At 33.2% G+C, this 24,573-nt stretch overlaps 2 protein-coding genes across 2 annotated transcripts; one reads left to right on the top strand and one right to left on the bottom strand.

The window, feature by feature from the left end:
- The first annotated feature begins 3,702 nt into the window (after window positions 1-3,702).
- Window positions 3,703-7,259, top strand: LOC124842790 (protein neprosin-like). Its single transcript, XM_047319356.2, has 7 exons — window positions 3,703-4,268; window positions 4,366-4,452; window positions 4,636-4,836; window positions 5,278-5,442; window positions 5,597-5,650; window positions 5,737-5,883; window positions 6,612-7,259. The coding sequence occupies exons 1-7, from the start codon at window positions 3,873-3,875 to the stop codon at window positions 6,987-6,989; spliced, it is 1,428 nt and encodes a 475-aa protein (XP_047175312.1). The 5' UTR covers window positions 3,703-3,872; the 3' UTR covers window positions 6,990-7,259.
- Window positions 7,260-17,294: 10,035 nt separating this feature from the next.
- Window positions 17,295-22,064, bottom strand: LOC124842785 (uncharacterized). The gene is made up of 2 exons (XM_047319349.2): window positions 18,768-22,064; window positions 17,295-18,202 (listed from the first exon to the last, which is right to left on the bottom strand). Exons 1-2 carry the CDS (start codon window positions 21,604-21,606, stop codon window positions 17,685-17,687), a joined length of 3,357 nt encoding a protein of 1,118 aa, XP_047175305.1. The 5' UTR covers window positions 21,607-22,064; the 3' UTR covers window positions 17,295-17,684.
- Between the last annotated feature and the right edge of the window lie 2,509 nt (window positions 22,065-24,573).

The following is a 24,573-nucleotide window of genomic DNA, read 5'->3' as shown; positions in this document are numbered from 1 at the left end:
CATGCCATCAGACGAAGTGAATACTTTTCTGATATTATAAAGTTATTGACTCGTTTTCTTGTTTTGCTTCTTATAATTTACAGAAGCTACGACAGCAGTTTAGTACAGAAAGTTTAAATATGAAGGGACAACCTAACAACACAACAGATACTCTCCAATCACTCCTATGAATTGTCATTTGTCGGCACACACTCAGATTATTCACTCCTTTGACCATCAATTGACATCAGTTAACGATGTTCCTTGCGTAAAAAAAGTCATCCTTTGAAAGTGAAAGAAGGTAACGTTATTTTCATTATATAATTTCATATTTATTATTTCATTTTATGTTCTCTATCTTCACTGTAATGAATTAACGAGGCGATTAAATTATTATATATTTACTGTACTAAAAATTATAGAGACCATCTATATATTTGTCTCTTAGAAAGAATTCATCATCTTCTTTATTAATCTGGAAATTGGGGCCATATAAAAATCTAACAAAGTGTCTAATTATTCGCAATATAATTTCAAGTCGCAACCAAAAGACTTTAACATGGTTCAAAAAATATTTATTACAACATTCTAAATTCACTTCTATCTATTCATCATATACTACTTACCTCAATTTATCATGATATTCAAACAATATTATTTGTTAAGTTGATAAACATGTTTATTTATTTTTCCGTTTCGCTTAATTTCTTTTATGCAATATACGAGACATGGTCAAAGATCCTTTAGTTGTATTAATAATTATCTCTTTAAGATAAATGATTGTTCAACACATATTACATCCCAACTATCATATATCAGCTATCTTGTATCCAATAGGAATTGCATGTCGACTACCAAATGTTGGCTACCTTATAAAGATTATAGTTATCAAACAAAGGCTGATGATTTCTTGTTGAAGGTCAACATATTTTCGCCAAAAGAGTAAGCACGATATGCTACATGAGAAGTGTCGAGTGTCAAGTGTCGGGTATCGAGTACCGCATACCCCAACCAAATACCAAGCATCATCTATTAATATAGATGCTCCTCCAGCCATGGGTTACATGTTTCCCCTTGAAACTTAGTGCTGTCTATCGACGTCTAACCATGTTTGCTGAAGACATTGACGAACCACGTCTTAACCAAAACTAGCTACATACCATCACAGGTAAAATTATCATTGGGCCAATGGGCCCATGTCCTAGCCCATTCAGGTAAGGATCCATGATTAGTAAAATATTCCTATAAATACAACATTAAACATGTTTTGACTTTGCTTTTGACATTTATTGTGTTTTGACCAAACTCTTCGAACTGATTTGAATGTCAAAGAATATTATGAAGACACAACATCCACTCATTTGTTAAAGGACAAGTACAAGAAAGACAAAAGAGAAGTGTAGATGAAGACTGTATATAAACAATTTGCAAAGTAGAAGACTCTTTACAAAATACCTCTATAAATACATGCAAATACTATAAATAAACGTTGTTAAGAAATCATATAATAAGAAATCGTACAATGGATTATCCACACTTGCATACCATTTGATGTGTTAGATCAAACAAATAAATAGGATAATTTTGACATTTTCCTCCATGATTAAATGTTTAAAAAATATTTAGTATTACTTATTAAAGATGACTAGGTCAAAGTCAAAAAGCTTATTCATCAAAATATATATATATATATATATATATATATATATATATATTTTTGTTATGAGTAAGAATCTATTACAAATATTTATTTATTATCCGTTACAAATTACTTATAGTTATTTACAAAATCATTTTTTTTTCATAGTATTACTGACAAATCATAGATTTGATTCAAAATATTCTCATTTAGAATTTGCACCTTTAATTGGTAATTGATATAGTAGAATGTTAATTATTATTAATTCATAAAATATAATATAAGAATTAATGAAACATGAAACAAAATTGGTGTTCGAGCTAATTTGAAAGTGAATAATTATGGAATCTTGATTTTTTTATATTTTTATTCTATCTGTTATCTGTTAGGTTTAATAAGAGGATAACCGAAAAACACAAATATTAACGAGATATAAATTTAATCATATAAAAAATTAATATTATTCTTTATCTAAAATCTTAAAATAATAAATTAATACATGATTTTTTTTATATATAATATTTTACTTTTTCATTTTTATATAATGTTTTGTTTTTTTATTTTTATTGGAGGTGACATTTAAAACAGAAACCTTATTAAGATGCAGATACAGAGAGTGAACAAGGAGTTAAGAGTATAGAAGTTGTGAGTGTGGTTTCACCGTTCATGATTGGATATTGGCAATGGTATAGTATAAATATAAATATAAATATAAACATAAAAATAATAATAATAATTAGGTATGGCCCATTAAAGTTGCTTTGGTTTGGTTTGTGGTGCATCTAACAGTGGAGGTAGCTCCATAATCTTAAAGTCAGTTCCCTAGGACCGTATGAAATGCAATTAATAATATGAGCAGAGGAAAGTAAAAGCAGACAGATATCCCCAGGGAAGACCCTAATCATAAGCTGTTTCAACACAAATAGGATCACTATAACCATGCTTTAAGCTTTAATTCCAAACTTCACCACACACTCATTAAACTATTTTAACTCCCTTAACTTCCACCATTTCAAAATTCTCCAAATTGGAAAACCATCATTGACGGGACACTTATTTTAAGGACGTGTCCCACATTTTAAGGCCTTCAACCTTTTAAAAGACTCCTTAGCCAGAAGGGTCTTATCTATACATTGCTTTTAAGTCAAATCTAATTTAAATTCCGTTAATAAATATCTTAATAATGATTTCTGTAAACATATTCGATTAGGTGGGTGGGGGGATTTATAATATGTAGAGGAAACTCACATTTGACTGGTGATTACGAGAAATTCAACTATATAATAAGAGGTCTCATTCCTTAAGATGGTAGGTTGAAGGTGATACGAAATCTCTTACATATAAGTTACCTTATGAGTCAAATTCTTATATAGTAAATAAATAAAAAAGTAATGAATTTTTAATATAATTAAGTTCGGAGTTGAAAATTTGTCTCAGTTCGGAAAAACAAAACTTCAAAGATACTTCTTAAAGTTTTCAACAATTAAAAAAATATTAATCGGAGTGATTACTTAAAAAAAAGGTTAAATCGAGTTGAGACCAGATTACTAAGTAATTAATGCCTTGCATTGGAGAATTTATTAAGTATTGTGACTCTAAAGTTGTATCGAAAACCCCCATTCATAGTTGTTTATTTATTAAATTAAAGGGAGAGAGTTAAAGAAATAAATTGAATTGAATAACCAAAAAGAAAAAGGCAAAGGAGAACTTGAATTTTGATTAAATAGCTTGAAACAAAAGATATGGTAGTTTGTAGTAAAAAGTGGAATGTAAATGTTTGGGTGTGTAATCTTAATAATAATCATAAACACTGATATAAACTAATATCATAATTATACATAAATGATAAATGATGTTAAAATATTGCGAAATATATTTTTATCCTTTAATAAGTGCAAAAGTTTTGTAGAGCCTGGAACGAAGAAGAAGAATCCATGACATAAATGTTGGGTAATAATTTTTGTTCTGTGCATAGGTATTCCACAGTGTGTGGACAGTCCTTTGTGAGGTAAAAGTAAATTTGGAAAATGAGACCCCACCTATTCGGGGTCTGGGTCTATTTTTTGTGCTGGTGCTAGTTTTGATGGTATGGTGAGGGAGCATAAAATTAAAATCACTATACTCTCTTTCTCTTTCTATTTCTCTCTCCTCTCTCTGTGGTTATGAGCAGTGGAAGGAGTTGTTTATAATTTGAAAACTTGAAGGCAGGCCACAAAGTAGTAGGGTGTTCTTCTTTGTAGTTCTTCTGTTTTGTATGGACATGAAGGGATATTCAGTTTCCTGGACAAAACATAAGAAAGAGCCATATTTTTCAGCTCGTCGTCACACAAGAAGACAAGAACAATGCATACAAGCAAATGATGATACCCCAGAAGAAACAAGTTTACTAAATCATTCCCTCAAATTGGCTCTTTCCACTTCCCAAAATACTCTACTGCCTACGCTACCTGCCTTTGTTGCTTTCCTCCTACTTGTTACTTCAATTGGCACAGCATTTTCTCACCCCATTGCCTCCAATTCACCATTGCCATCGTCACCCTCTCACCCCACTGTTAACAACACTTTCAGACCACCTCCGCTGTTGAAAAAGTTGAGGAGAATCAGAGCTCACCTCAACAAGATTAACAAGCCTCCTGTTAAAACAATTCAGGCATTTTTTTTCTTTGCCTTTACAATCTCTTACAATCACACTACTGCATTCCCCTTCTCCCCATTCAATGATCTATGTTTCTGTTCCTTTCTTGCAGAGTCCAGATGGGGATTTCATAGATTGTGTTTTGTCTCATCAGCAACCTGCTTTTGACCACCCTCTGCTCAGAGGGCAAAGACCATTGGTAATTTCATCTAACTCAACCTAAGGAATATGACTTTCCTTTGAATTCATAAACGCATCCACATTCCTCTGGAGAAGGTGGAATTCCTATTTAGCCAGTACTCATCTTTTAGTCTAAAGGTTTGATTTTTTGGATTGAATTTTATTTGAGAGACTGAGAAAGTAAGAGGCTTAAGGTTTGCAGGATCCACCGGAAAGGCCAAAGGGCCACCCCAATGGGGAAAAAGTCATAGAGAGCTTTCAGCTTTGGACTGATTCTGGTGAAATATGCCCTGAAGGAACTGTTCCGATCAGAAGAACAACTGAACAAGATTTTCTACGAGCAAGCTCCATCAGAAGATTTGGAAGAAAAGTACGGAGGGACTCAACTGGCACTGGTCATGAGGTTAGTGCTTACAAAAGTAATTTGCTTCTTGAAATTTCATTGTCAATTCAATCCTTTTCCGGTTACTGTTTACGTTTCTCACAATGCTTTAATTTCAAAGGAAACTCTCCGCTCTTATTTTCTCAGTATTGCGGCCATTTCAACCGTTTTTCTTTACCATAAAGAAAATAACAACCCTGTTTTTCTTTATTCATCAAAATTAAACATGGATTGCAAAAACGAAGACATCGAAGGGACTCCACTTTCCAAAGTTTGCCTCCCAGGTGCACCAAAAAGTAACGTGGAAATCATTATGCCGCATGCAATTTTTTTCCAGAGGGAGCTAAAAATTGAAAAGAATAAAAGTCCAAAGCACACTTTTGGAAAAATCGTTCATTCTTATGCACGCGTATGTGTAGCTTCTGCCGTAATTTTTATTTTTTGACACACATCCTGTTGCAGCATGCAGTTGTTTCTGTAAACGGAGATCAATACTACGGAGCAAAAGCAAGCATAAATGTATGGACACCCAGCGTAACCGATCCATACGAATTCAGTTTGTCACAGATATGGGTTATTGCTGGATCTTTTGGCAATGATCTGAATACCATAGAAGCTGGATGGCAGGTATGTCAACATCTACTTGTCCAAAAATTCACATCCATCCAATTTTTGTAGTGAAGGTGTTGGAGAATGTACTAGGATTACATTTGTCTTTATCATTTGCTTTGGTTTTCAGTCCTTCGAGTTCTAGCTAAGTAACAAGCATACTTTTCTTCAGGTAAGTCCTGAGCTATACGGAGACAACTATCCTAGGTTCTTCACTTATTGGACAGTAAGTAATGCACGTTTCTTTTTTCTTCTTCTGTTTCTTTTTTACCCTCATTTCTTTAACATCTTACAATATGTGCTATCTGACAGACGGATGCATATCAAGCAACTGGATGCTACAATTTACTATGTTCAGGATTTGTCCAAACTAACAACAGGATAGCAATAGGGGCTGCAATCTCCCCAAGATCCATCTACAATGCCAGACAATTTGATATTGGCTTAATGGTTTGGAAGGTGAGTCTTTTTCTTTTTCCTTTTTCCACAAAACAATTCATCAACTAAAGTCAACCAAAAAGAAAACACCAATTAAGGAGAAAATAGGGTCCTTTAACACAAAAGGCTCAACGGTTTAGATGGTGGTTTGTTGTTAATTGGAGCTTTATACTTTTCAAACCGTTATTTGCTTCATTTCACAACTTGTTAATTACTTTGAGAAAAAGAAAGGTTAAACATGCATAATCAAAGTAAGAGTAAAGAAAATCATATCCGAGTGAGGCAATAATTCGTTTACTTCTTTTCTGACCCTTTTCTTTTGAATTTTCTGCATGTTATTGTTATTCAAATGGAAGATTCCCTTGCTTTCCTTGTACTAGTGTCCTTCATGGGGTCAGCTCTAGCTGAGCCTTTTCCTTTCCTTCCTTTATTAAAGCAATATTTCGCGGCTCAGGCTTTTCTTTTTTTATTGTGGTTTTGCTCTAACTGGCATCTCGATTTGTCTCACCAATTCTTTTTCCTCAGTTTTACTCTCCTCCAATAATATCATTAATAATGGTAATCAACCACTTTATACTACTGAGACACGCATTGATTAATTATCCCGTAAGGGGAAATTTTTGGTGTTTGCATTTATGCCAACACATTAATGTAGGTTAGACAGTTGGAGTCAAGCTGTGACATACTAACATGCATTTTCTTTTGCTCAAATAATTCTAAGATACCATAATGAAATTCTGTGTGTATAGGACCCAAAGCATGGACATTGGTGGCTGGAATTTGGGTCGGGGCTACTTGTTGGGTACTGGCCAGCATACTTGTTCAGTCACTTGAGAAACCATGCTAGCATGGTACAATTTGGAGGAGAAATAGTGAATTCTCGTTCAAGGGGCTACCACACTGGCACTCAAATGGGTAGTGGCCATTTTGCAGAAGAAGGGTTTAGAAAAGCAGCCTATTTTAGAAATTTGCAAGTTGTGGATTGGGACAATAACTTGCTTCCTCTTTCAAATATTCACCAATTGGCTGACCATTCTAATTGCTATGACATTAGGGTTGGATCAAACAATGTTTGGGGAACTTACTTTTATTATGGAGGTCCTGGAAGGAACGTGAGATGTCCATGAAGATTATATATATATTTATATATAGTTCCTATTACACAGGCTTCTCTGCTCTAAATATATGATATTCTTTTTTTTTTATCCCACTTTTTTCCTTTCTTTTGGGGATTTTTGGTTTCATTATAAGCTTCACATGGTTTGGCTATATTTGTTAATTTTGGTTTTGGGTTAACAGGTTAGAGACAGTTTGTTCCGTTGTTAGAGATTATGTAAATCCACCAAAAATATGTTGTCAGTTTATAACATTAAATTCACGAGTTCTGCATTCTTCAATTCTTGTTTATTTCCCCTTTGCATTTCAAATAAACTCGAGCCTTGCGCGGGTTATAGTTGACTTTCAATTGGTCAATAAACCTTTAATGCAACTTGTCTTTCCCAGATGGAAACATAGTTTTTCAGGTTTCCTAGTCAAAATCCAGTGAGAATTATATTTTACTGCTATGAATCCGTCATAGGTGGTTTTGCATGTGGGGGAGCTACAAAGAAGGAAAATACAAACATATCTCCAAGACTAAATGCGTTTAACCTTCTGTATCTTACCTGTTATAGTATTACTAAGCACATATTTATTAACCATCATGAATCTTCTATCTTGGTAAATAAAAAGAGAATATTTAATGTATACGCAGTGTCCCCATTTAATTTTGCACTGTAAATAAAATAATTGGATGAACACTAATACAGTGAAACCAAGACCAGTTAACAGTGAACCATGTTTTCCCACGAGTAAACTTGAAAAAAAAGGCTTAAGATACTGCATATTGGGAAATACAACGTGCAGCAAACATTTCTTTTTTTCTCATTTGAATATTGAGTAGGACATGAGATAATCTTATAAGTTTTTAAAGAGGAGTTTCCTTGGGAAATTAAGTGTCAATGTGATATGAATTCAACTATGACCCTATATTTAAAGCAAAAATCTTAAGATAACGAGTTTGAACGAATATCCTTTTTGTATAATTGTTCATTTTAACATGACATATTTACATACAACTATTATTCATAAAACTTTCAATACAGAAACCATACTGTGGATCGATTATCGTTGAATTTTATATCATTGATGATCTTTCGATGGAACTATTTACTAGAGAGTATAACACCAATGAAATAAGTCTAAAAAGTTGATATTATTTCTAATTCAAAACTTTAAAAGAAATAGATTTATGAATTTTGATCCTATAAGAGAGTCTAGATTCTAAGTGACGATATCCATCCTGAGAGTTAATATATAAATAAGAGGTTTTTGAAGGAAAAAATGCTTGAAAGCTAACGGTCAATGTCAGGATTTTATTAAATCTTAGACGATCCGAAAGTAGACAAGAAGAGAAAAGAAGGGAGCACATGGGTCTTGAGAAAATAAGTTTATGGTGTTGGTAGGCTAGCATTAGGTATTTGCATCCTAGTGTCGAAGCGGATGTTGGTGGAAGTGTGAAGTGACACAAGATATGGATCTTTTGTTTTCAAAACAATAATGATAATACTATTGTGAAGGGTAGAATTGTAAGGCCAGAATAGTATGTAAGGCTTCCTTGCGTGACAACAAAGCGATCCCCACCACATTCGATTAAAGAATAAAGGACAGTGATGGTCTACACTACACGGGAATCCAGAAGCGTATTATGGAAGGATATGCAAGCAAATGGAACAAACAATTCTTTTTACTACCAGTTAGGCATTCTTCTGCCTCAATCTGGAAATCCTTATCAAAACATCCTTTGCATATGAAGCAAGAGATGTAGTGTCAACAGAGCCAATTTGAGGGAATGTATTTGTTTTCACAACAAAAAACCAACTGCTACAAGTCTGGTTGGCAGTTGCACTGTCCCTTTCCGTACAGTCATGTTTCTCAGTTATAAAATTACACTCAACATACTGCGTTTATTTATACATGATAAATGTGAGTAAACATGGGTATTTTATTTATTACATCGTCACAAATTTCATTCTCTGTTTGTTTCCCACCGACGTTTATGCAGAGAAAAAAAATAGATGCTTCATAAGATAAGATTTGTGCAATCACTTTTGTTTATAATAGTCTCTAAATTCTTACTTATGTAATGTATTGGTCCATTGAGTGTCTGAATTCTCAACTGCAACTTAAACATGTGATAAGGTATTGAGTTAATTTGCAAGTGTTATTGAGTATTGATATTTACTTAATCTTTTTGTGAGCTTCCAAAATTAAACTTTACATATGTAAAATGGTGTTTATGTCGTATATAAGTTGAGGTACAGTGTTATTAACATAGATAATAACTCAATCCAAAAGAAACAAAACAAAGAAGGTGGTACACCATCCACAACCATAGTTTCTAGTGAAAAGTGAACGTCAAAGAGGCTCCAGCTATGATGCGAGACACTGCTGCAAAAACATGTCTGGAGGAACACTCACCAATGCATTAGCCAAAACATTTATTCTGAATCACATTGTAATTATACGCTGCCTAAAATATATAAAATCGACAACATAAAGCAAAAATATTTAAATAAATTAAACATTCAATGTTTCGGAAGTTAATATCATCGCTTAATGAGCAGTAGTACCATTATTTAGTTTTTTTTAGTATTTTGTTTATATTTATGTAAATTTAAAAAAGGAAAAGAAAAATATAATGATTAGTGTGTGAAGTGACATGAGAACGCCTTTTTGAGACAGGTGCATCATGTATGTTTGATATGGATATGGCGCCTTTGTTTTTAGAGTGGTCCTTAGTTCTTAACTTTGGACATTTGTTCGTATTGAAGATTATGTGCTATTACACAAAAATCCTTCTCACCTTTAAATTTAATAATTATACTTAACAACTAACAATGTGGTAATCACTATTCAATTCTACGTACTTTTACGCAAGTTGTTTTCGCTTGGTTCCTTGTATTCTTGAATGAAACATAGACAATGTTTTTATATGTTCTTTTAAGATTAAATATGTTTTGAGTTTTTAATTTAGAATTGAATTTTGTTTTTATTTTTTATATATAATTTAGTTTTTCAACTTTAAAAATGATAGTTTTTATAGTTTAAGTATGTTAATTTTCTGTATGTGACAAACAACAATTGATTCAGAATAAAATTGAAATAGTTTACAACGTTTGACAACTTCCTCAAATGTCAATTCGTTATTTAACTGGTAAAAAAGTTTAACATAAGTTAAAACAACTATATTAATTTACTTTTAAAATTTAAAAATCAAAATATATCTAAGTTTAGAAAAATAATAAATTATTTAACAAACAATAACAAATTTACCAAGCATCACATTAAAATTAATTTAATTTTTAACTTATCTTTTTCTAAAAAAAAATCATACTTTTTTTTAGTTTAAATTTCCTATTACTATAAATAAGTAAAACCCAATAAAAATATAAACAATTTTTAAAAAAAATAATGAAATTGAGAACATGAGAACTTGAGAACTGAATACTAATCACTTCTTGAATTTCTCATAAAACAGAATTAATTCATAAACATATATAAAGATAAATCACAAAATTTTACATTCTTATTATTATAAGCACGTATACTTAAAATACAACATTTTATTCGTATATGTAATTCATTATAACATATATCAAGATGTTTATGTTGAAATATTCATGCATAAATTTTACTTAAGAAACCATCATTTTATCTCGTGTTTGCTTTTAAAGAAGTGCAGTGAAATGGGAACGCGGATTTACGATTAATCCCTTTTCCATTATACTAGCAAAAGTGGAAAAAAAAATTAAAGAGAAAGCCTCGTAGTATTGCTGATATTGCTGAATTTGTTTATTTGTACGTGCCAAATGGGAACTATCCCATAGTTGACCCACACAAACTACGGGGTTAAGCAAGATGAGTTAACCAATGAACTAAACGGGGTCAGCATGGCCTATCTTGTAACGAAGTGTTTCATCCTATACCTCCAACATCTCATCTACACCTCCAAAAATTCAAATTTTAACCTTCTAACATTTCATTCTTATCCTACACCTTTAACCTTTTCAAAAATTTCATTTTTAACTTTAAAAAATATCTTTTCATTTTCTTTTTTTTTTATTAAAAACACTCTACACCACCTTAATAATAATTAAATTTAAAATTAAAATATTATTTAATATAATTTTATATTTTAATAATTATTAAAATATGATTTATATTATAATATTAGTTATATTAAAAGTATAAAAATAAAATAATTAAAATAAAAATAATAACCATAAATAAAAAATTATATTAAATAAAATATTTAATATATTTAAATATATTTAAATATATTAAATTATATTAAAACACTAAAATAAATTAAATAATTATTAAAATTTAAATAAAAGACAAAATTTTAAAAATAATTATTTATTTAAAATCAAATACAATTATATTAAATAAAATATTTAAATACATTTAAATTATATTAAAATATTAAATTAAATTAAATAATTATTAAAATTTAAATAAAAAATAAATTTCTAAAAACAATTGTTCATCCCGTAACATTACTTATCGGATATCTATATCCGATTAACAAATCTTTTCAAAAATTTTGTTTTTTTTAACTTTAATAATTATTGAATTTAATTTAATATTTTAATATAATTTAATATATTTAAATACATGATTATAAATATTTATTTTTATTATTATTAATTTTATTTTTATTATTTTATTTATAAGTTTTTAATACAATTATTATTATAATATAAATAATATTTTAATAATTATTAAAATATAAAATTATATTAAATAATATTTAAATTTTAAATTAAATTAAATTATTATTAAGGTGGTGAATAAGAAAGAAAAGAAAATGAAAAAATATTCATTAAAGTTGAAAATGAAAATTTTGAAAAAGTTGAAGGTGTAGGATGAGATGTTAGAAGGTTAAAAATGAAATTTTTAGAGGTGCGGGATATATCGTGGAGGTGTAGATGAAACACTCTTATTCAGGATGTATATTTACATTTTAGAAAGCCCGTTTGAAATATTAACAGGTGTAGAAAGAGAAGCTCCTCCTTATTCTTATGTATAGGCCCAATAGTTATGGGTATTCTTCGACCCACTTAGAAGAAGCAGAACTAATGGGCCGAGATTTGACCAAAAGTGCAAGCTGCTCTACAGTATTCCTGAATGACTTAAATCCCTTTCTGACAACCTTATTAGTTATTAAGTCATGCCCTGCTTATATACCATCTAAAGCAACCCATAAATTACGTCTCATCTTTCTTAACATTCACAGACCTAATGATTTTATGCCACTGTCCTAATACCAAACAAAAATAAAAGGTTTTTTCTATACTCCAGGAACAACGACACATTATCACAGATAGGCCCAGTCCAATTTATGTCAAAGCCCAAATTGAATTTTAGGCTGAGACGTTTTTAACTTCATTAAAATTATTTACTAAAAACATTATTAATTTGTTTGATGTATATGTTTAAGGAATTTTAAGGTGTAAAACCACTTCTTAAATTATTATATCAATTTTATTTCATATTTCCTTAATTGGTAATAAAAATATTCTATTTAATCTTTGCTTTGATATTATTCAATTCTTATTAAAAATAAATTATTTAGATTTTGAAACACTTTCCATTCTAAAATAATAAGATTTTGGTTGTTTCACAGACATTATGTACATAATATACATTTGGCATGTATGATGATCAAAATGTTGATCACTTTGTTTAATCCAAAATTCGCTTAAATAAGAAAGGTATATATTTTAGTTAAAATTAATAAAATAACAAAGAAAAACAATGAAATGTTAGAATCGAGTCTACTATCTAAGATTAGGTCGAAATTTTGCAAAAGTCGAACAATTTTTTTTTTCAACGTAGAATTAAAACCATGAAGGAAGTAAATATGATCCAAATATAGTGTGTAGCACTATTTCATATAAAAACTAGCTGCTTATGTGTTATTATATGTGACTTTATAGTGTCTATATAATTCACAATACTCACTTAGACGATGAACTTCTAATAAAATTTTAGGAGAAAAACATTTTTTTTAACACTACTTGTATGCTAATTACTATTTTGTTATTTATAAGTAACATTTACTAATATTTAACGATTAATGTTTTAGAACATACAAAATGTCTTAAGACCACTTAACGTTGGATAGATACTCATTAGGACAAAAATACATGAATAATCACGAAATTGAGGGAAAAAAAATATTTTTACACACTTCAAAGAAAGAAAAAAAAATCCTAATTTATATTTTTATTCATATTTTTTTGTGTATGATAAAACCATTGAGTTGATATATACATAGAGGGTATGAGGTAACATCATAAAAGGTATGAGAGTATGTTTCACAAAAGGATTCCTCGTTTACAGTTCATCATATCGATTAGGTTAAGTGAATATATAGATTAGTTTAAGTTTTAGTCATTCAAGAATATATAAACCAAATAAAATGTAAAAAGTGAGAATAATACCATTTGAGAAAACTCAAATGATTATAAGATAAACCAAAAAATGTAAAATAAATAATAATCCTATTCTTTGTTCCGTATTATATTTTTTGCAATTTTTTTATAATGTTTATACTTTTATTCTTGGTTATACTGACAAAATTAGACCTTTTACATATATATTATTTTATATTTTCTTTTGTTTGTTATATATAAAAAATAATGTCTGAAGACGTAAATTTACGTCTTTTACATTTCTAACATATGTAAATTTATCTTTAATATAAAAGCAACAAATCATAAATTCTTTTTTTTTTTAAATTTGTACCAATTTTTTTCTTTTTTAAGTAGTAGAAAAAGAATAAGAATAGTATGAAGAAGGAAAAGAAGAAATTTGGTGTAGATTTGAGAAAAAAAAAATAGGATCTATTCCTTTTGTAACAAAGGTAAAATTATATATGTTATAAATGTAAGTAATTACGTCTGACCTACAATATATGAAAAAAACTTAAAATAACATAAGTAAAAAGTCTTTTTTTATTAGTGTAACCTAGAAAATAAGTATAAAAATTATAGAAAAATGACAAAAAATATAATGTTGAACAACGAATAATATTATTATTTATTTTTAGTCTTTCTTATAAAAGAAAAGTTGCCCAGAAGCAATAATCTAAAAGTGATTGTAAGTGAGAGAGTCCAATTTTGTGATCCAACAAACCTAAATGCATGCTTCTTTCAAATTTATGACATGAAATTGATGAATAATCTATGACCAATGACTCTCATCTTCCACCTTGAAAAACATACTCATCAAATATAATGGTTATCAGGTTAGGGATCATAATTTGCTGGCGTTACTGTATAAAGTTGGATGCAAAATAATACTCCAAAACATTTTTATCATAGCACATCCGTTAAACGAATAATGTGGTTTAAAAAAATAGATAGATTAGTTAACTTATATAGATTTTTAAAAATGATATTGACTTGTAATAAACATATAATTTTTGTGTGCAGATAAAAAATAATTGATTAGAAAAATATAAGTAAAACTAAATAAATGTATGAATGAAAATACAGAGTATATTATAAATAGTACTCTGTCATTAATAAATCAATGTAACGTTTATTAGATGTAAGGTGAGGTTCCACTTGGGGTAAATTTGATATTCCATAAAAAAGTGAAAGAATTTCCTCTCTTTTTTCTTAGCTATTGATAAATTAACTTGTTTTTATTTTCTTTAAAATTGAAATTCCTCCCTCCTCTCTCTTTATGGTCAATGTGAAAAATCCCTTTAGTAGATAATAAATTTGTATTAGTCACTGGATAAATTATTTGGAGTTGTGAGACTTTATTGATAAGAATGACGGTAATATATATGATTTTCTTAAAAGACTAATATTGATTATGAAAAAATGTAAAATACGGAGAATAAAGTAAGGATCGTTGACTATAAATATTTATTAATTTTAAATATTATAACAATAATTCAAAAACGTCATCTAGTGATGTGTTTTACTTATTTTTATTTTATCTTTTTCTGTTTAGCATGTCATCTTAAATGTATGATTTTGTAATGTATCAAAATTTTTCTTATTAGACTCGTGAATTTAAAGATGTTATTGATCTTCTCTATGCCAAATCATATCTTTCTGAGTTTTAGAGAAATGTAAAGGACTCAATGAGACATGATCATTGAGTTGATAAGTAAGTAATTGATCTTTTTATATTTTATTGAATTCAATTTACCTAATAATTTTACAAATATTAGAGGTATGAAGCAGTGATGTACGTTTTTGCAACACTAACTTCTGGTTCCATGTTTTTGTGATGCAATATTAAAATGAAATATGTCGAAGGTAATTGACTTTGTATACAAATATCAAATAAATTTATTAATTTCACATGTTTTAGGTATTAATATATTTGGTCTCTCGAAAAATATATTTTTTAAAAAATTTGAAGTGATTTCAATTGTGAAAAATCGGATCAAGTTAATCTTTTTCTGTTACGAAGTCTAATGAATCATATTTTTCTCATATGTGAAATATAAAGTATCAATTTTGAATTTTAAAACCCACGTCAGAAACATTAGAGCCAAGTATCACTGCCGTCAAAATATAATGTAAAAACAATGGATATCAAAATCTTTCGTTCCACTAATTTATTATTCTAATTACAAAAGTGGCTTTCGTTAAAAGTAATCAAACATTAAGTATTTCATTCAAGATTTTCTTTGATCGTAGTGTTTTCTTCTGGCTTAAGTGTGAACTTATTTACCAAGAAAATATTTACAAGTTTGTATTTTTTATTGTAAGATATTTAAAATTTTTAGTAACAGTGTATTAAATACAATTTATAATGTTGAGTTATTTTTAGTTTATTATATTTTAAATTTGTTATTCATTGTATTCTTTAAATATTTGTGTTTTTACCTGCAAGGCACGAGGCACGAGGCACAAGGCACGGGTATGTAGTCATTTCCAAAAGGTGCCTTTTGATATGGGACTTTATGGTTAAGCATTTCCATCAAACTTTTGTGCTTGTCTATTATTTCCCTCTTATTACGACAAAGTATGTTTAACTTTGGTTTCAAGATCTAAGATGGTGTACTAAATTCAAGTGTTTGTTGAATTGAAAGGAGAATTTAAACTGTTAAAAATAATTTTGGATGAAATAGAGATAGGCATGGTCCACGTATTCAATAAAAAACTATGGTTAACGTCCGACATATAATTTAAGGTTTAAATAAGAGACTTTCCTTGGTCGCTACTGAAAGTCAATCATCGCCCACACAACTATGATGATAATTTTATAGGTATTTCGCAATTTGAGGACAAGATAAAAATATCACTTTATCTACCCTAAGAGGGTATGACCCATGACCCTCACTAAGTAATTTATTTTGCTCGCACTTTTTCGGAATGTTAATTTACACTTTTTGGGCTATACACGGAATGTGAAAATCGACGCCAGAACCAGCCATACCTGTTATGGCTGCAGTAAATCTCTCTAATAAATGACACATGCATGTAACGCCTAGCTTTTTTTTTTTTTTTTTTCAGGTATCACGTAAAGAAAAATAAAATTAGAAGTAAATTATAAATTACTTGGTAATGTTTGGTTGTCATTTTCATTATTTGATGGAAGCTCGCATATGTAATTTGTTCTTTTCTCTTTAAAGCAATACATGAAAGATCCCAGGCATGAGGGGGGGCACAGCCAGAGTCTGAGGTACAGATTGATCTGCACGTGCAGCTGTTACGCACCATCAAAATGGCACCCTCTGGTGAAAGGTAACTCTTTTTGTACAGTCTTGAAATAATACTGAAGGTTGAAAAATTGGAAGAGGAAGAAACGCAGCACATTACCGTGGTTGCATTTGGTGTGTTGATGAGACGATGGTCGTGTGTTGTCAGCTATTGAAAGCAAAGGAAGTTGCTATAGGGTGTAATGGAAAGGAAAGGGTTATGTACGGAAAAGTGTGGTGGTAGTGATTGGTAATTGCTTGGCCATAAGTGTTCTAGACTTGAATGGAGAATGCTTCTACTTCTCCACATGGTGCGGGCCAAGAAAGTTAGTTGAACGAAAACAAGCCAACTCACTTCCTTTTCCATAATCAGCAACAATCATAATGGAAGCGAAAGATGGCTCAAAAGGTACCTAGTGATAGTCTACCTTCCTGCTCAACCTGACATCTCCCACTTTTACTCTTTGGCTTTCAGAGTTACACCACACATATTATTGCCCTCTTTTGAAGAATTGATGAAAGCAGCTTCTTATGGAAAGCCCCCCCTTTTGATTTTATACCATATAAGGACATGAATGTAGACCCCCTCATATATTTTACACAACCAGTGCAGTTAAGATGGTGGCAGAAGCCACAGTTTGTGTGAAGTGAGTAATAAAAGAAAAGGAATCCTGTCAATCAATTAAGCTTCTGTACACTCATTTCATTTTACCTTTTACCTTATCCAATCAGTTCCGAAATTACACTGACGTTAATCACTAGTACTAACTAATTAATCAACCAATCAAAATAACTAAAAAGATCTAAATCCTAAAAATATAGTAATTAACATATATATGTTTTTTTTTCCTGAAATAGAAAGGGAAAATGATACTTGAACAACCATTTTTGACAACATTTAGACACGCGCACACGTGTCAAAATCTGAGTGGTCCAGTTGGAAAAATTAAATGAAAATGGACCACTCAGATTTTGACACGTGTGCGCGTGTCTAAATGTTGTCAAAAATGGTTGTTCAAGTGTCATTTTCCAATAGAAAGAGGCATTAAATTTGAATGGAGGATTGATTCCTTGGAGGGGGGTAGGGTGTTGCTGAGGAAGAGGAATAAGCAAGGGATGAGGAGGAGTTGGAGGTAGATTGTAGGAGCAACAACTGAGCAGGGGTGACAGAGGAGGAGGAATAGGATGAAGCTTGAGATGTAATGGGTTTGGGCTTGTGGGGCTCAGCGCCTGGTGGAGGATCGTGACGAATTTCTCTCAATAATGCTGCAACATCTTTCATTGTCGGTCGATCCTCTGCACGATTACTTGTGCACAAGAGGGCAATACCAAGTGCTTGTAGCATCTCTTGGATTTGTGTGTCTGGATGGCCTTGGAGCTTGGAATCTAGAACCTGGATCGGGTCCTTCTTGCTCTTGAGGTGCTCCCTGACCCACTGAATAACATGTTGCCCATCCGGGAATGATGGATCCACTGGCCTTTTCCCCGTTATTATCTCCAGTAGGACCACTCCAAAGCTGTACACGTCGCTCTTCTCTGTGATTTTAAGCATGCAAGCATACTCTGCAATATTCCAACCCAAAAAAACATTATATACTCTCCACATGTTATCCAGACACAGGCAAGAGACATTTGCTGTCTGTAAAGTAGTTCAACAACGATTAATCAAATTAGGTTGGACGCATTCCCTGTGTGTCACTCGTGATCATTTGGCTTTTTTGCCGGCACCATCATGCCTTTCACTTGTCCAAACACAAAGATTACATGTAATTATTATAGATGCATGCAGGGGATTTGTAACTTTGTGCCATCAAGTACATCAGATGTACATGTAATCAAACCCAAAAAGCAACAAATCACTAAACATCAACCATAATGAATGGAAGCCTTCACGATGGATTCCGTACGGTCCCCGTTCACCAACGTCCGTGTGGAAAACTCAAATTCTCACTATCAATTTCAAATTTCTTATCCCGTTAATTTATTTCACCGGTATCATCTAATTAAAATCAACACTCTCCTTATTTACAAATCCCCATATATATCACTGGATAAGCTTGTTAATCAATGAAAAAAGAAAAAAAATGAATAGTTTTTAACTCAAAAAGAAGAAAATTGATTGACTTACCGGGAGCAATGTAACCGTAGGAGCCGGCGAAATGTGGATTAATCGAAAAGGATGCGTGATCCTCTTCCACGAATCGAGCGAAACCAAAATCCGCCAAACAGGGCTCGTATCTGTCTCCTAACAAAATGTTCTGCGCCTTGACGTCCCGGTGCAAGATAGCAGGCACGCAATCGTGGTGCAAATAAGCCACGCCCTCAGCCACCCCCAACGCTATCTTGAGCCTCGTCTCCCAATCAATTAATCCTGTGCACCCCTCATGTAACAGCGTGTCCAGGTTACCATTCGGTAAATAATCGTAAAACAGTAACTTGGTTCTCCTGTTGGCCCCCCAACCCAGCAGCCGCACGATGTTCCGGTGACGGATTCGCGCAAGCGTGGCAATCTCCGACGAGAACGCCGCCGCGGAGAATTTCTCCGACAACCGGAACTTCTTCACCGCCACGGCGAGTCCCGTACTCGACAAGTCGACCCTATAAACGACGCCGGATCGGCCTTGGCCGATGACGTTGCCAGCAGTGAGACATTTAGCTACGTCAGAGATGGACAGATCGAGTTTCTGGTACAGTGTCACTTCCCAAGGTGGGGCCATGTCCACGTCGCTGTCCTTTCCATCTAGCTCCACGTCGTTTTCGCGGTCCCCTCGCCGTTTCGCTGCGACGACGACATATAGCGCCGCCATGAGCAGCAAGCACGCGGTGCACAGCAGGACCACCATCGCCACGCGCGCTACCTTAGCCCGCCGTCCCGACCTTCCGCCGCCGTCGCCACTGCACTCGTTTCCGGAAAAGCACAGCGCCGGGTTCCCCGCCAGCACACTCAACGGCAGCTTCGCGAAGAAAGGCGTATCCGGAACTCGTCCCGAGAATTTGTTATTCGAGATATTGAGCACCACCAGATTCTGCAGACCCGCGAGATATTGAATGTTTCCGCTGAGAGTGTTGTGAGATATGTCCAGCACTCCGAGCTTCGTCAATCCGGAGAACTCCCGAGGGATCTCGCCGGATAGTTGGTTCAGGCTCAAATTCAGAGCGATTTCCAATGCCGGAATGTTGCCGATGCTGCCGGGGATTTCGCCGGAGAGATTGTTGCTACTGAGATCCAGTAATTGTAATTTAGAACAAGACCCAATTTGACTCGGAATTGAGCCGGAGATTCGATTCTTCGAGAGAACTAGTTTGGAGAGCGCGGTGAGTTCGCCGACGGTGGGGTTTAGTATACCTTCGATCATGTTGTCGGAAACATCGAGAAACTGAAGCGAATTAAGCCGGCTCAAACTTTCTGGTAGGTTTCCGGCGAGAAAGTTCGAATGTATATCAAGAAATGCGAGATTCCGGCAGCCAGATATCTCCTCCGGGATACCGCCGGAAATCCGATTATTCCCTAGGTCAAGGAAATTCAAATTGTTGAGATTCCCAATCTGCGAGGGAATGTTCCCGGTGATGTTGTTGTCGTTGGCTCGGAATCGAATTAGGGAAGAACAATTCCCAATTTCAGATGGAATTTTCCCTGAGAGGTTATTGGATAGGAGCAAAAGCTTGTTGAGATTCTTGAGCTGGAATATCCCCTTGGGTATGGGACCCGTTAATCCATTCTGTGACAGATCAATAGCCTCTAGGTTTTGACAATTGGAAAGGGAAGAGGGAATGTTACCTTGCAGCTTGTTGTGCCATAAGAACAAGAGCGTTAAATTAGCAAGGTTTCCTAATTCGGAAGGTATGGTACCAGTGATGAGATTGTTGTCAAGCTCCACATGTGTGAGTTGCTGACACTTCCCCAGTTCTCCTGGAATCTCCCCCGAAATCTGGTTTACACTGAGTTGGAGCTCTTGCAATGATGTCAAGTTCCCGAAAGTGTTGGGAATGCTTCCGGTTAGTGAGTTCATTGACACGTCAATCACTGACAACCGCTCACAGTTGCCAATCTCGGGGGGCAAGGTACCAACTAGGTTGTTCTGCCACAGTAGAAGGTTTTCGAGGTTTTTAAGGTTTCCCAACTTGCTTGGTATTGATCCAGTGAGAGAGTTCTCGTAAAGGTAAATGTTTTGGAGCCCTGTGCAGTCCCCAAGTTCAGGTGGTATTTCACCGGAGAGTAAGGAAGTGTAAATGGCAATGGTTTCAAGGTTCTTCAGAAGGCCAAGAGTTGGTGGCAGAAAACCTGAGAGGCTTGTTTCAGCAAGACCCAACATCGCTAAACTGGAACAGTTGCCAATTTCTTGTGGTAGAGGACCCTCCAGGTTCTTGTTTCCTCCTGCTCTTATCACTTGAAGGCTCTTAAGGTTGCCGATTGTGGTAGGAATTTCCCCGCTGAGTTGGTTGTCATATAGGATCAGCTTCTGCAACTTTGTGAGGTTTCCAATTGCAACTGGAATGGACCCCACGAGATCATTGGAGTTGAGATGGAGTTCCTCAAGTTTAGGCAAGTAACATAGCTCACTTGGTATTTCGCCACTCAAGGCATTGTCACTTAAGTCCAAGTAGCTGAGTTCCACAAGGTAACCTATTTCTTTTGGAATTGAACCCGTGAGATTGGTTCCGGCTAAGATCAGACTGCTTAAGGAAAGCAATGAGGTGAAATCACTGGGCAGTCTTCCAAGCAAATCCACATACCTCAGATCCAGCTGTACTACTTCGTTCTTCGTGTTGCAACTCACTCCATACCAGCTACATGGGGTGACTTGAACTGGGTCCCAGTTACTCAATACCTCCAGGGACCCGTTCAGGGTTCTCCTCCATGATAGAAGAGCCTCCCCTTGTTGGTTCACTGCAGCAGCTGTGAGAAAATGGAGTGGGAGCATAAGGGAAATGCATAAGAAGAAGAGGGTCCATGGATTTACAGGCATTACAACTAAGCTACGAACTCCAATGAAAGAACACGCAGAAAGGTTTGAGCCTAGGGAGGAACAACGGGAAGGAACCAAATCATGTCTTGTGGGTTACTGTGTTTATAAAAAAAGAGTTATTATATACAAATTAAAATAACCCAGAATCTCCGGATCCAAGAAACAGCTAGGCCATGATGTTTCTGCAGGAAGAAATGGAATTTTAGATGGTTGTCTATAAGTATTTGTTTATGTTGAAGTGGAGTGCAGGGGTGGGTGGGTAGTAGAAGAATTATAACAGTTTAAAATTTTGAGAATAACATAACAGAGATGGGATGGGTGGGTGAGTGCCTTTCTTTCTAAATTTTGTTTCAATATCAACCGTTTATCTTTTGATGTAGCTTTGTTATAAAATAAGCTCTCATTTTCTCTTGGATTTTTTAGTGACATGGATGAGACGAATTATATCCTAAAAATATGGGCAGGCTCATTTTGTCTACCACGACACATTCTGTCCTTGGCCAACTAGTTTTGAGTCTGACTCTCCATTTTGTATTGAAAGGTATATTTAGTTAAATCTAAATATAACCTAATTAGATTTAAGAGCTAATGTTTTAGGCTTATGCTATTGATGACCTTATAACCTCTTAATCATGGCCCAAAGAAACATACGGTTTTCATATGATAACGACAGATTTGATACTCTTCTTTAAACAGGAAATACGTTGGTTTTATATGTAACATCATGTGAAAGTAAATATTCTTATTGCTTAAACTACTTAAGTTCTCACTTTCCTTTCTCGTATGAATTTGTTTCCTCATTTCTTCCTATAAAACACTTTTAAATCAATCCATTTTTATTTAATTTTAAGAGAAGGAAGAAAAGAAGAAGAAAACTTATACACTCTCCGAGAGGGTCTTGAATACTTGTGTAAATGCTGCTTCATAAAACCCACGCAGTGCATAATGAATAGTTCTTGTTTTCTCTTCTTCTGTTTTGAATTAGCTGCTAGCGTTGCGTTGATCAGAATAAAGCTTTACTCTTTTTTACTACAGGCGACACAGGATGCAGAGTCCATATGCAATAATTTATTATTTTGAAAGGAAAATAAAACTTTCGAATAAAGGGTGTGACCCATAGATTTTAATTAGATTTGAATTTTTATTTATTTATAAAGAATATGTTTTGGGAGTGGACTTGATGCTATGCTGCTACACTCTCCTGTGATTCAGATGTTGTTCCTATTTACCCTGTCAAGCATAATAAACTTTGGATCTGATCCATACTTAAAAAAATCAAACCCTGATAGGATTCTCATTCTCATGAATACAAAAACCTGCTCCTTTTCGCAAAACTTGTTCATCCATGATGCGATCTATGACACCCTCCATTTGTCCTGAGAATCTCGGATTATTTAAGATCAAACCCGTCTCAAATGACAAACATAAACCAATAGCACCGCTCAAAAATTGTCATGTAAGAACCATACATCCATTTGATCTTTAAACTAACTTGAGTTAATTTAAACAGGAACTAAAAAGAAAGAAAGAAAAAGTCACGTGGTGTCGCGTGACAAGAGAGGACTCGTAGAGCAGAAAGGAATTGAATTATGTTATATGGTTGACACTTGGCAATGGAGTCATATAGAGAATTACAGATATACTGCATCCCCTCGTGGTGATGCAGGAGATGAAGAATATAATAGTAAAAATAATTTGACAAGTGCGTCTATTGGGAATCTAAGCACGAGGTAGATGATAACATAACAGGGGCACATGAGAGAGAATTGGAGTGGTTAAAAGGTGGCGTACGACAGCTTTATGTAAAATTACACAGAAATATAGGGTCCCTTTAAGATGTTGATGCCAAAGTCGACATCTTAAATTTCATTTTCCTTGTTTTGTTTGTAGGATTAACCTCTAACTAGGTTACTCCATGGCGACTAATACACCTAATTAGTGTGACGCTTGCTTAAAAGTTGAACATGAAAAAAAATGGTGATATTTTGTTTTGAGGTGTGTGGAAATAAATGATTGAGGAGGCAATGATACAGCTAGCTAAGGTAGGAAGCAAAATGGGGTTTCATTTATTGCACCAAGAATAAGAGTAAGTGGGTTTGATTCTGCTGTCGCGCACGGATGGGACCTTTCTCAACTGCTTGCTTTTTGGCTTGGCACCTAAATTTCACACACACTTTGTACCTAGCCATATCATCACTCCTTCTCCCTCTTCCTTCCCAGGTGTAACGGTTTCAGCTTCTTTTATCTCAAGCTGCTTTTTTTTTCTTTTTCTTTTCTTTCTTATATTCATTTTTGTTGTAAATAAATATATAACTTTTTCTTATCGCATCTACTCGATTTTATCCGTTGGATCACAAATTTTAAGTCCATCACTTGATGGTGTACTGTAGTGGTTCATCTCCATCTATACCCGGATCAATACTTTATTTATGTGACCGTAATATATATATATATATATATATATATATATAAAGCAAGTTATATTATTAACATTAAGGCGGTAAAATGATATTAAAGAAGTATCTCAATTAATAAATACAAATAATAAAAAGGAAATCTTTGTATTAGAATAATCCCTTAATAAGGATAGTAAACAAATAGAAAAGGATAACATAGACTTAAGGTATTCCTACTTATTAGTTAGAATATTTTGACTTATCAGCTTAGAATCTTTTCACTCTCATTATGAGATAAATAAATTAGTCGTACGTTACACTTTTTAAAATAAAATTATTTTGTTTATTTTTTTATACGAGGACATTAAGAAATGAGATAATTAGAAGGATAATGTCACGCGAGTAAGAAAATAAACCAAGTCTAATTATTTATAGTCAATATAGACAGCTCCTTATGAAGTATGTGAAGCTTTGGAGAAAGACTTGTCAATTAGAGTTGTTTGATGAAAAAGTCATCCTATAATAGCCTTTAACTTGGATTGTTAATCTTCTTTTTTATCATAATATATTT

The sequence above is a fragment of the Vigna umbellata genome, chromosome 1 (genome assembly GCF_029865625.1).
Source record: "Vigna umbellata cultivar VRB3 chromosome 1, Vumbellata_1.0, whole genome shotgun sequence".
Classification (NCBI taxonomy): Eukaryota; Viridiplantae; Streptophyta; class Magnoliopsida; order Fabales; family Fabaceae; genus Vigna; species Vigna umbellata.
This window is presented reverse-complemented; position numbering and strand designations above follow the sequence as displayed.

Bases quoted from the DNA above. Each gene is read 5' to 3' on its own strand.
- LOC124842790 (XM_047319356.2), top strand. From the start codon at position 3,873: ATGGACATGAAGGGATATTCAGTTTCCTGGACAAAACATAAGAAAGAG. The intron at 4,269-4,365 runs GCATTTTTTTTC...CCTTTCTTGCAG, and splicing joins CTCCTGTTAAAACAATTCAG to AGTCCAGATGGGGATTTCAT. The intron at 5,651-5,736 runs GTAAGTAATGCA...GCTATCTGACAG, and splicing joins GGTTCTTCACTTATTGGACA to ACGGATGCATATCAAGCAAC.
- LOC124842785 (XM_047319349.2), bottom strand. From the start codon at position 21,606: ATGCCTGTAAATCCATGGACCCTCTTCTTCTTATGCATTTCCCTTATG. The intron at 18,203-18,767 runs GTAAGTCAATCA...GGAATATTGCAG, and splicing joins CTACGGTTACATTGCTCCCG to AGTATGCTTGCATGCTTAAA.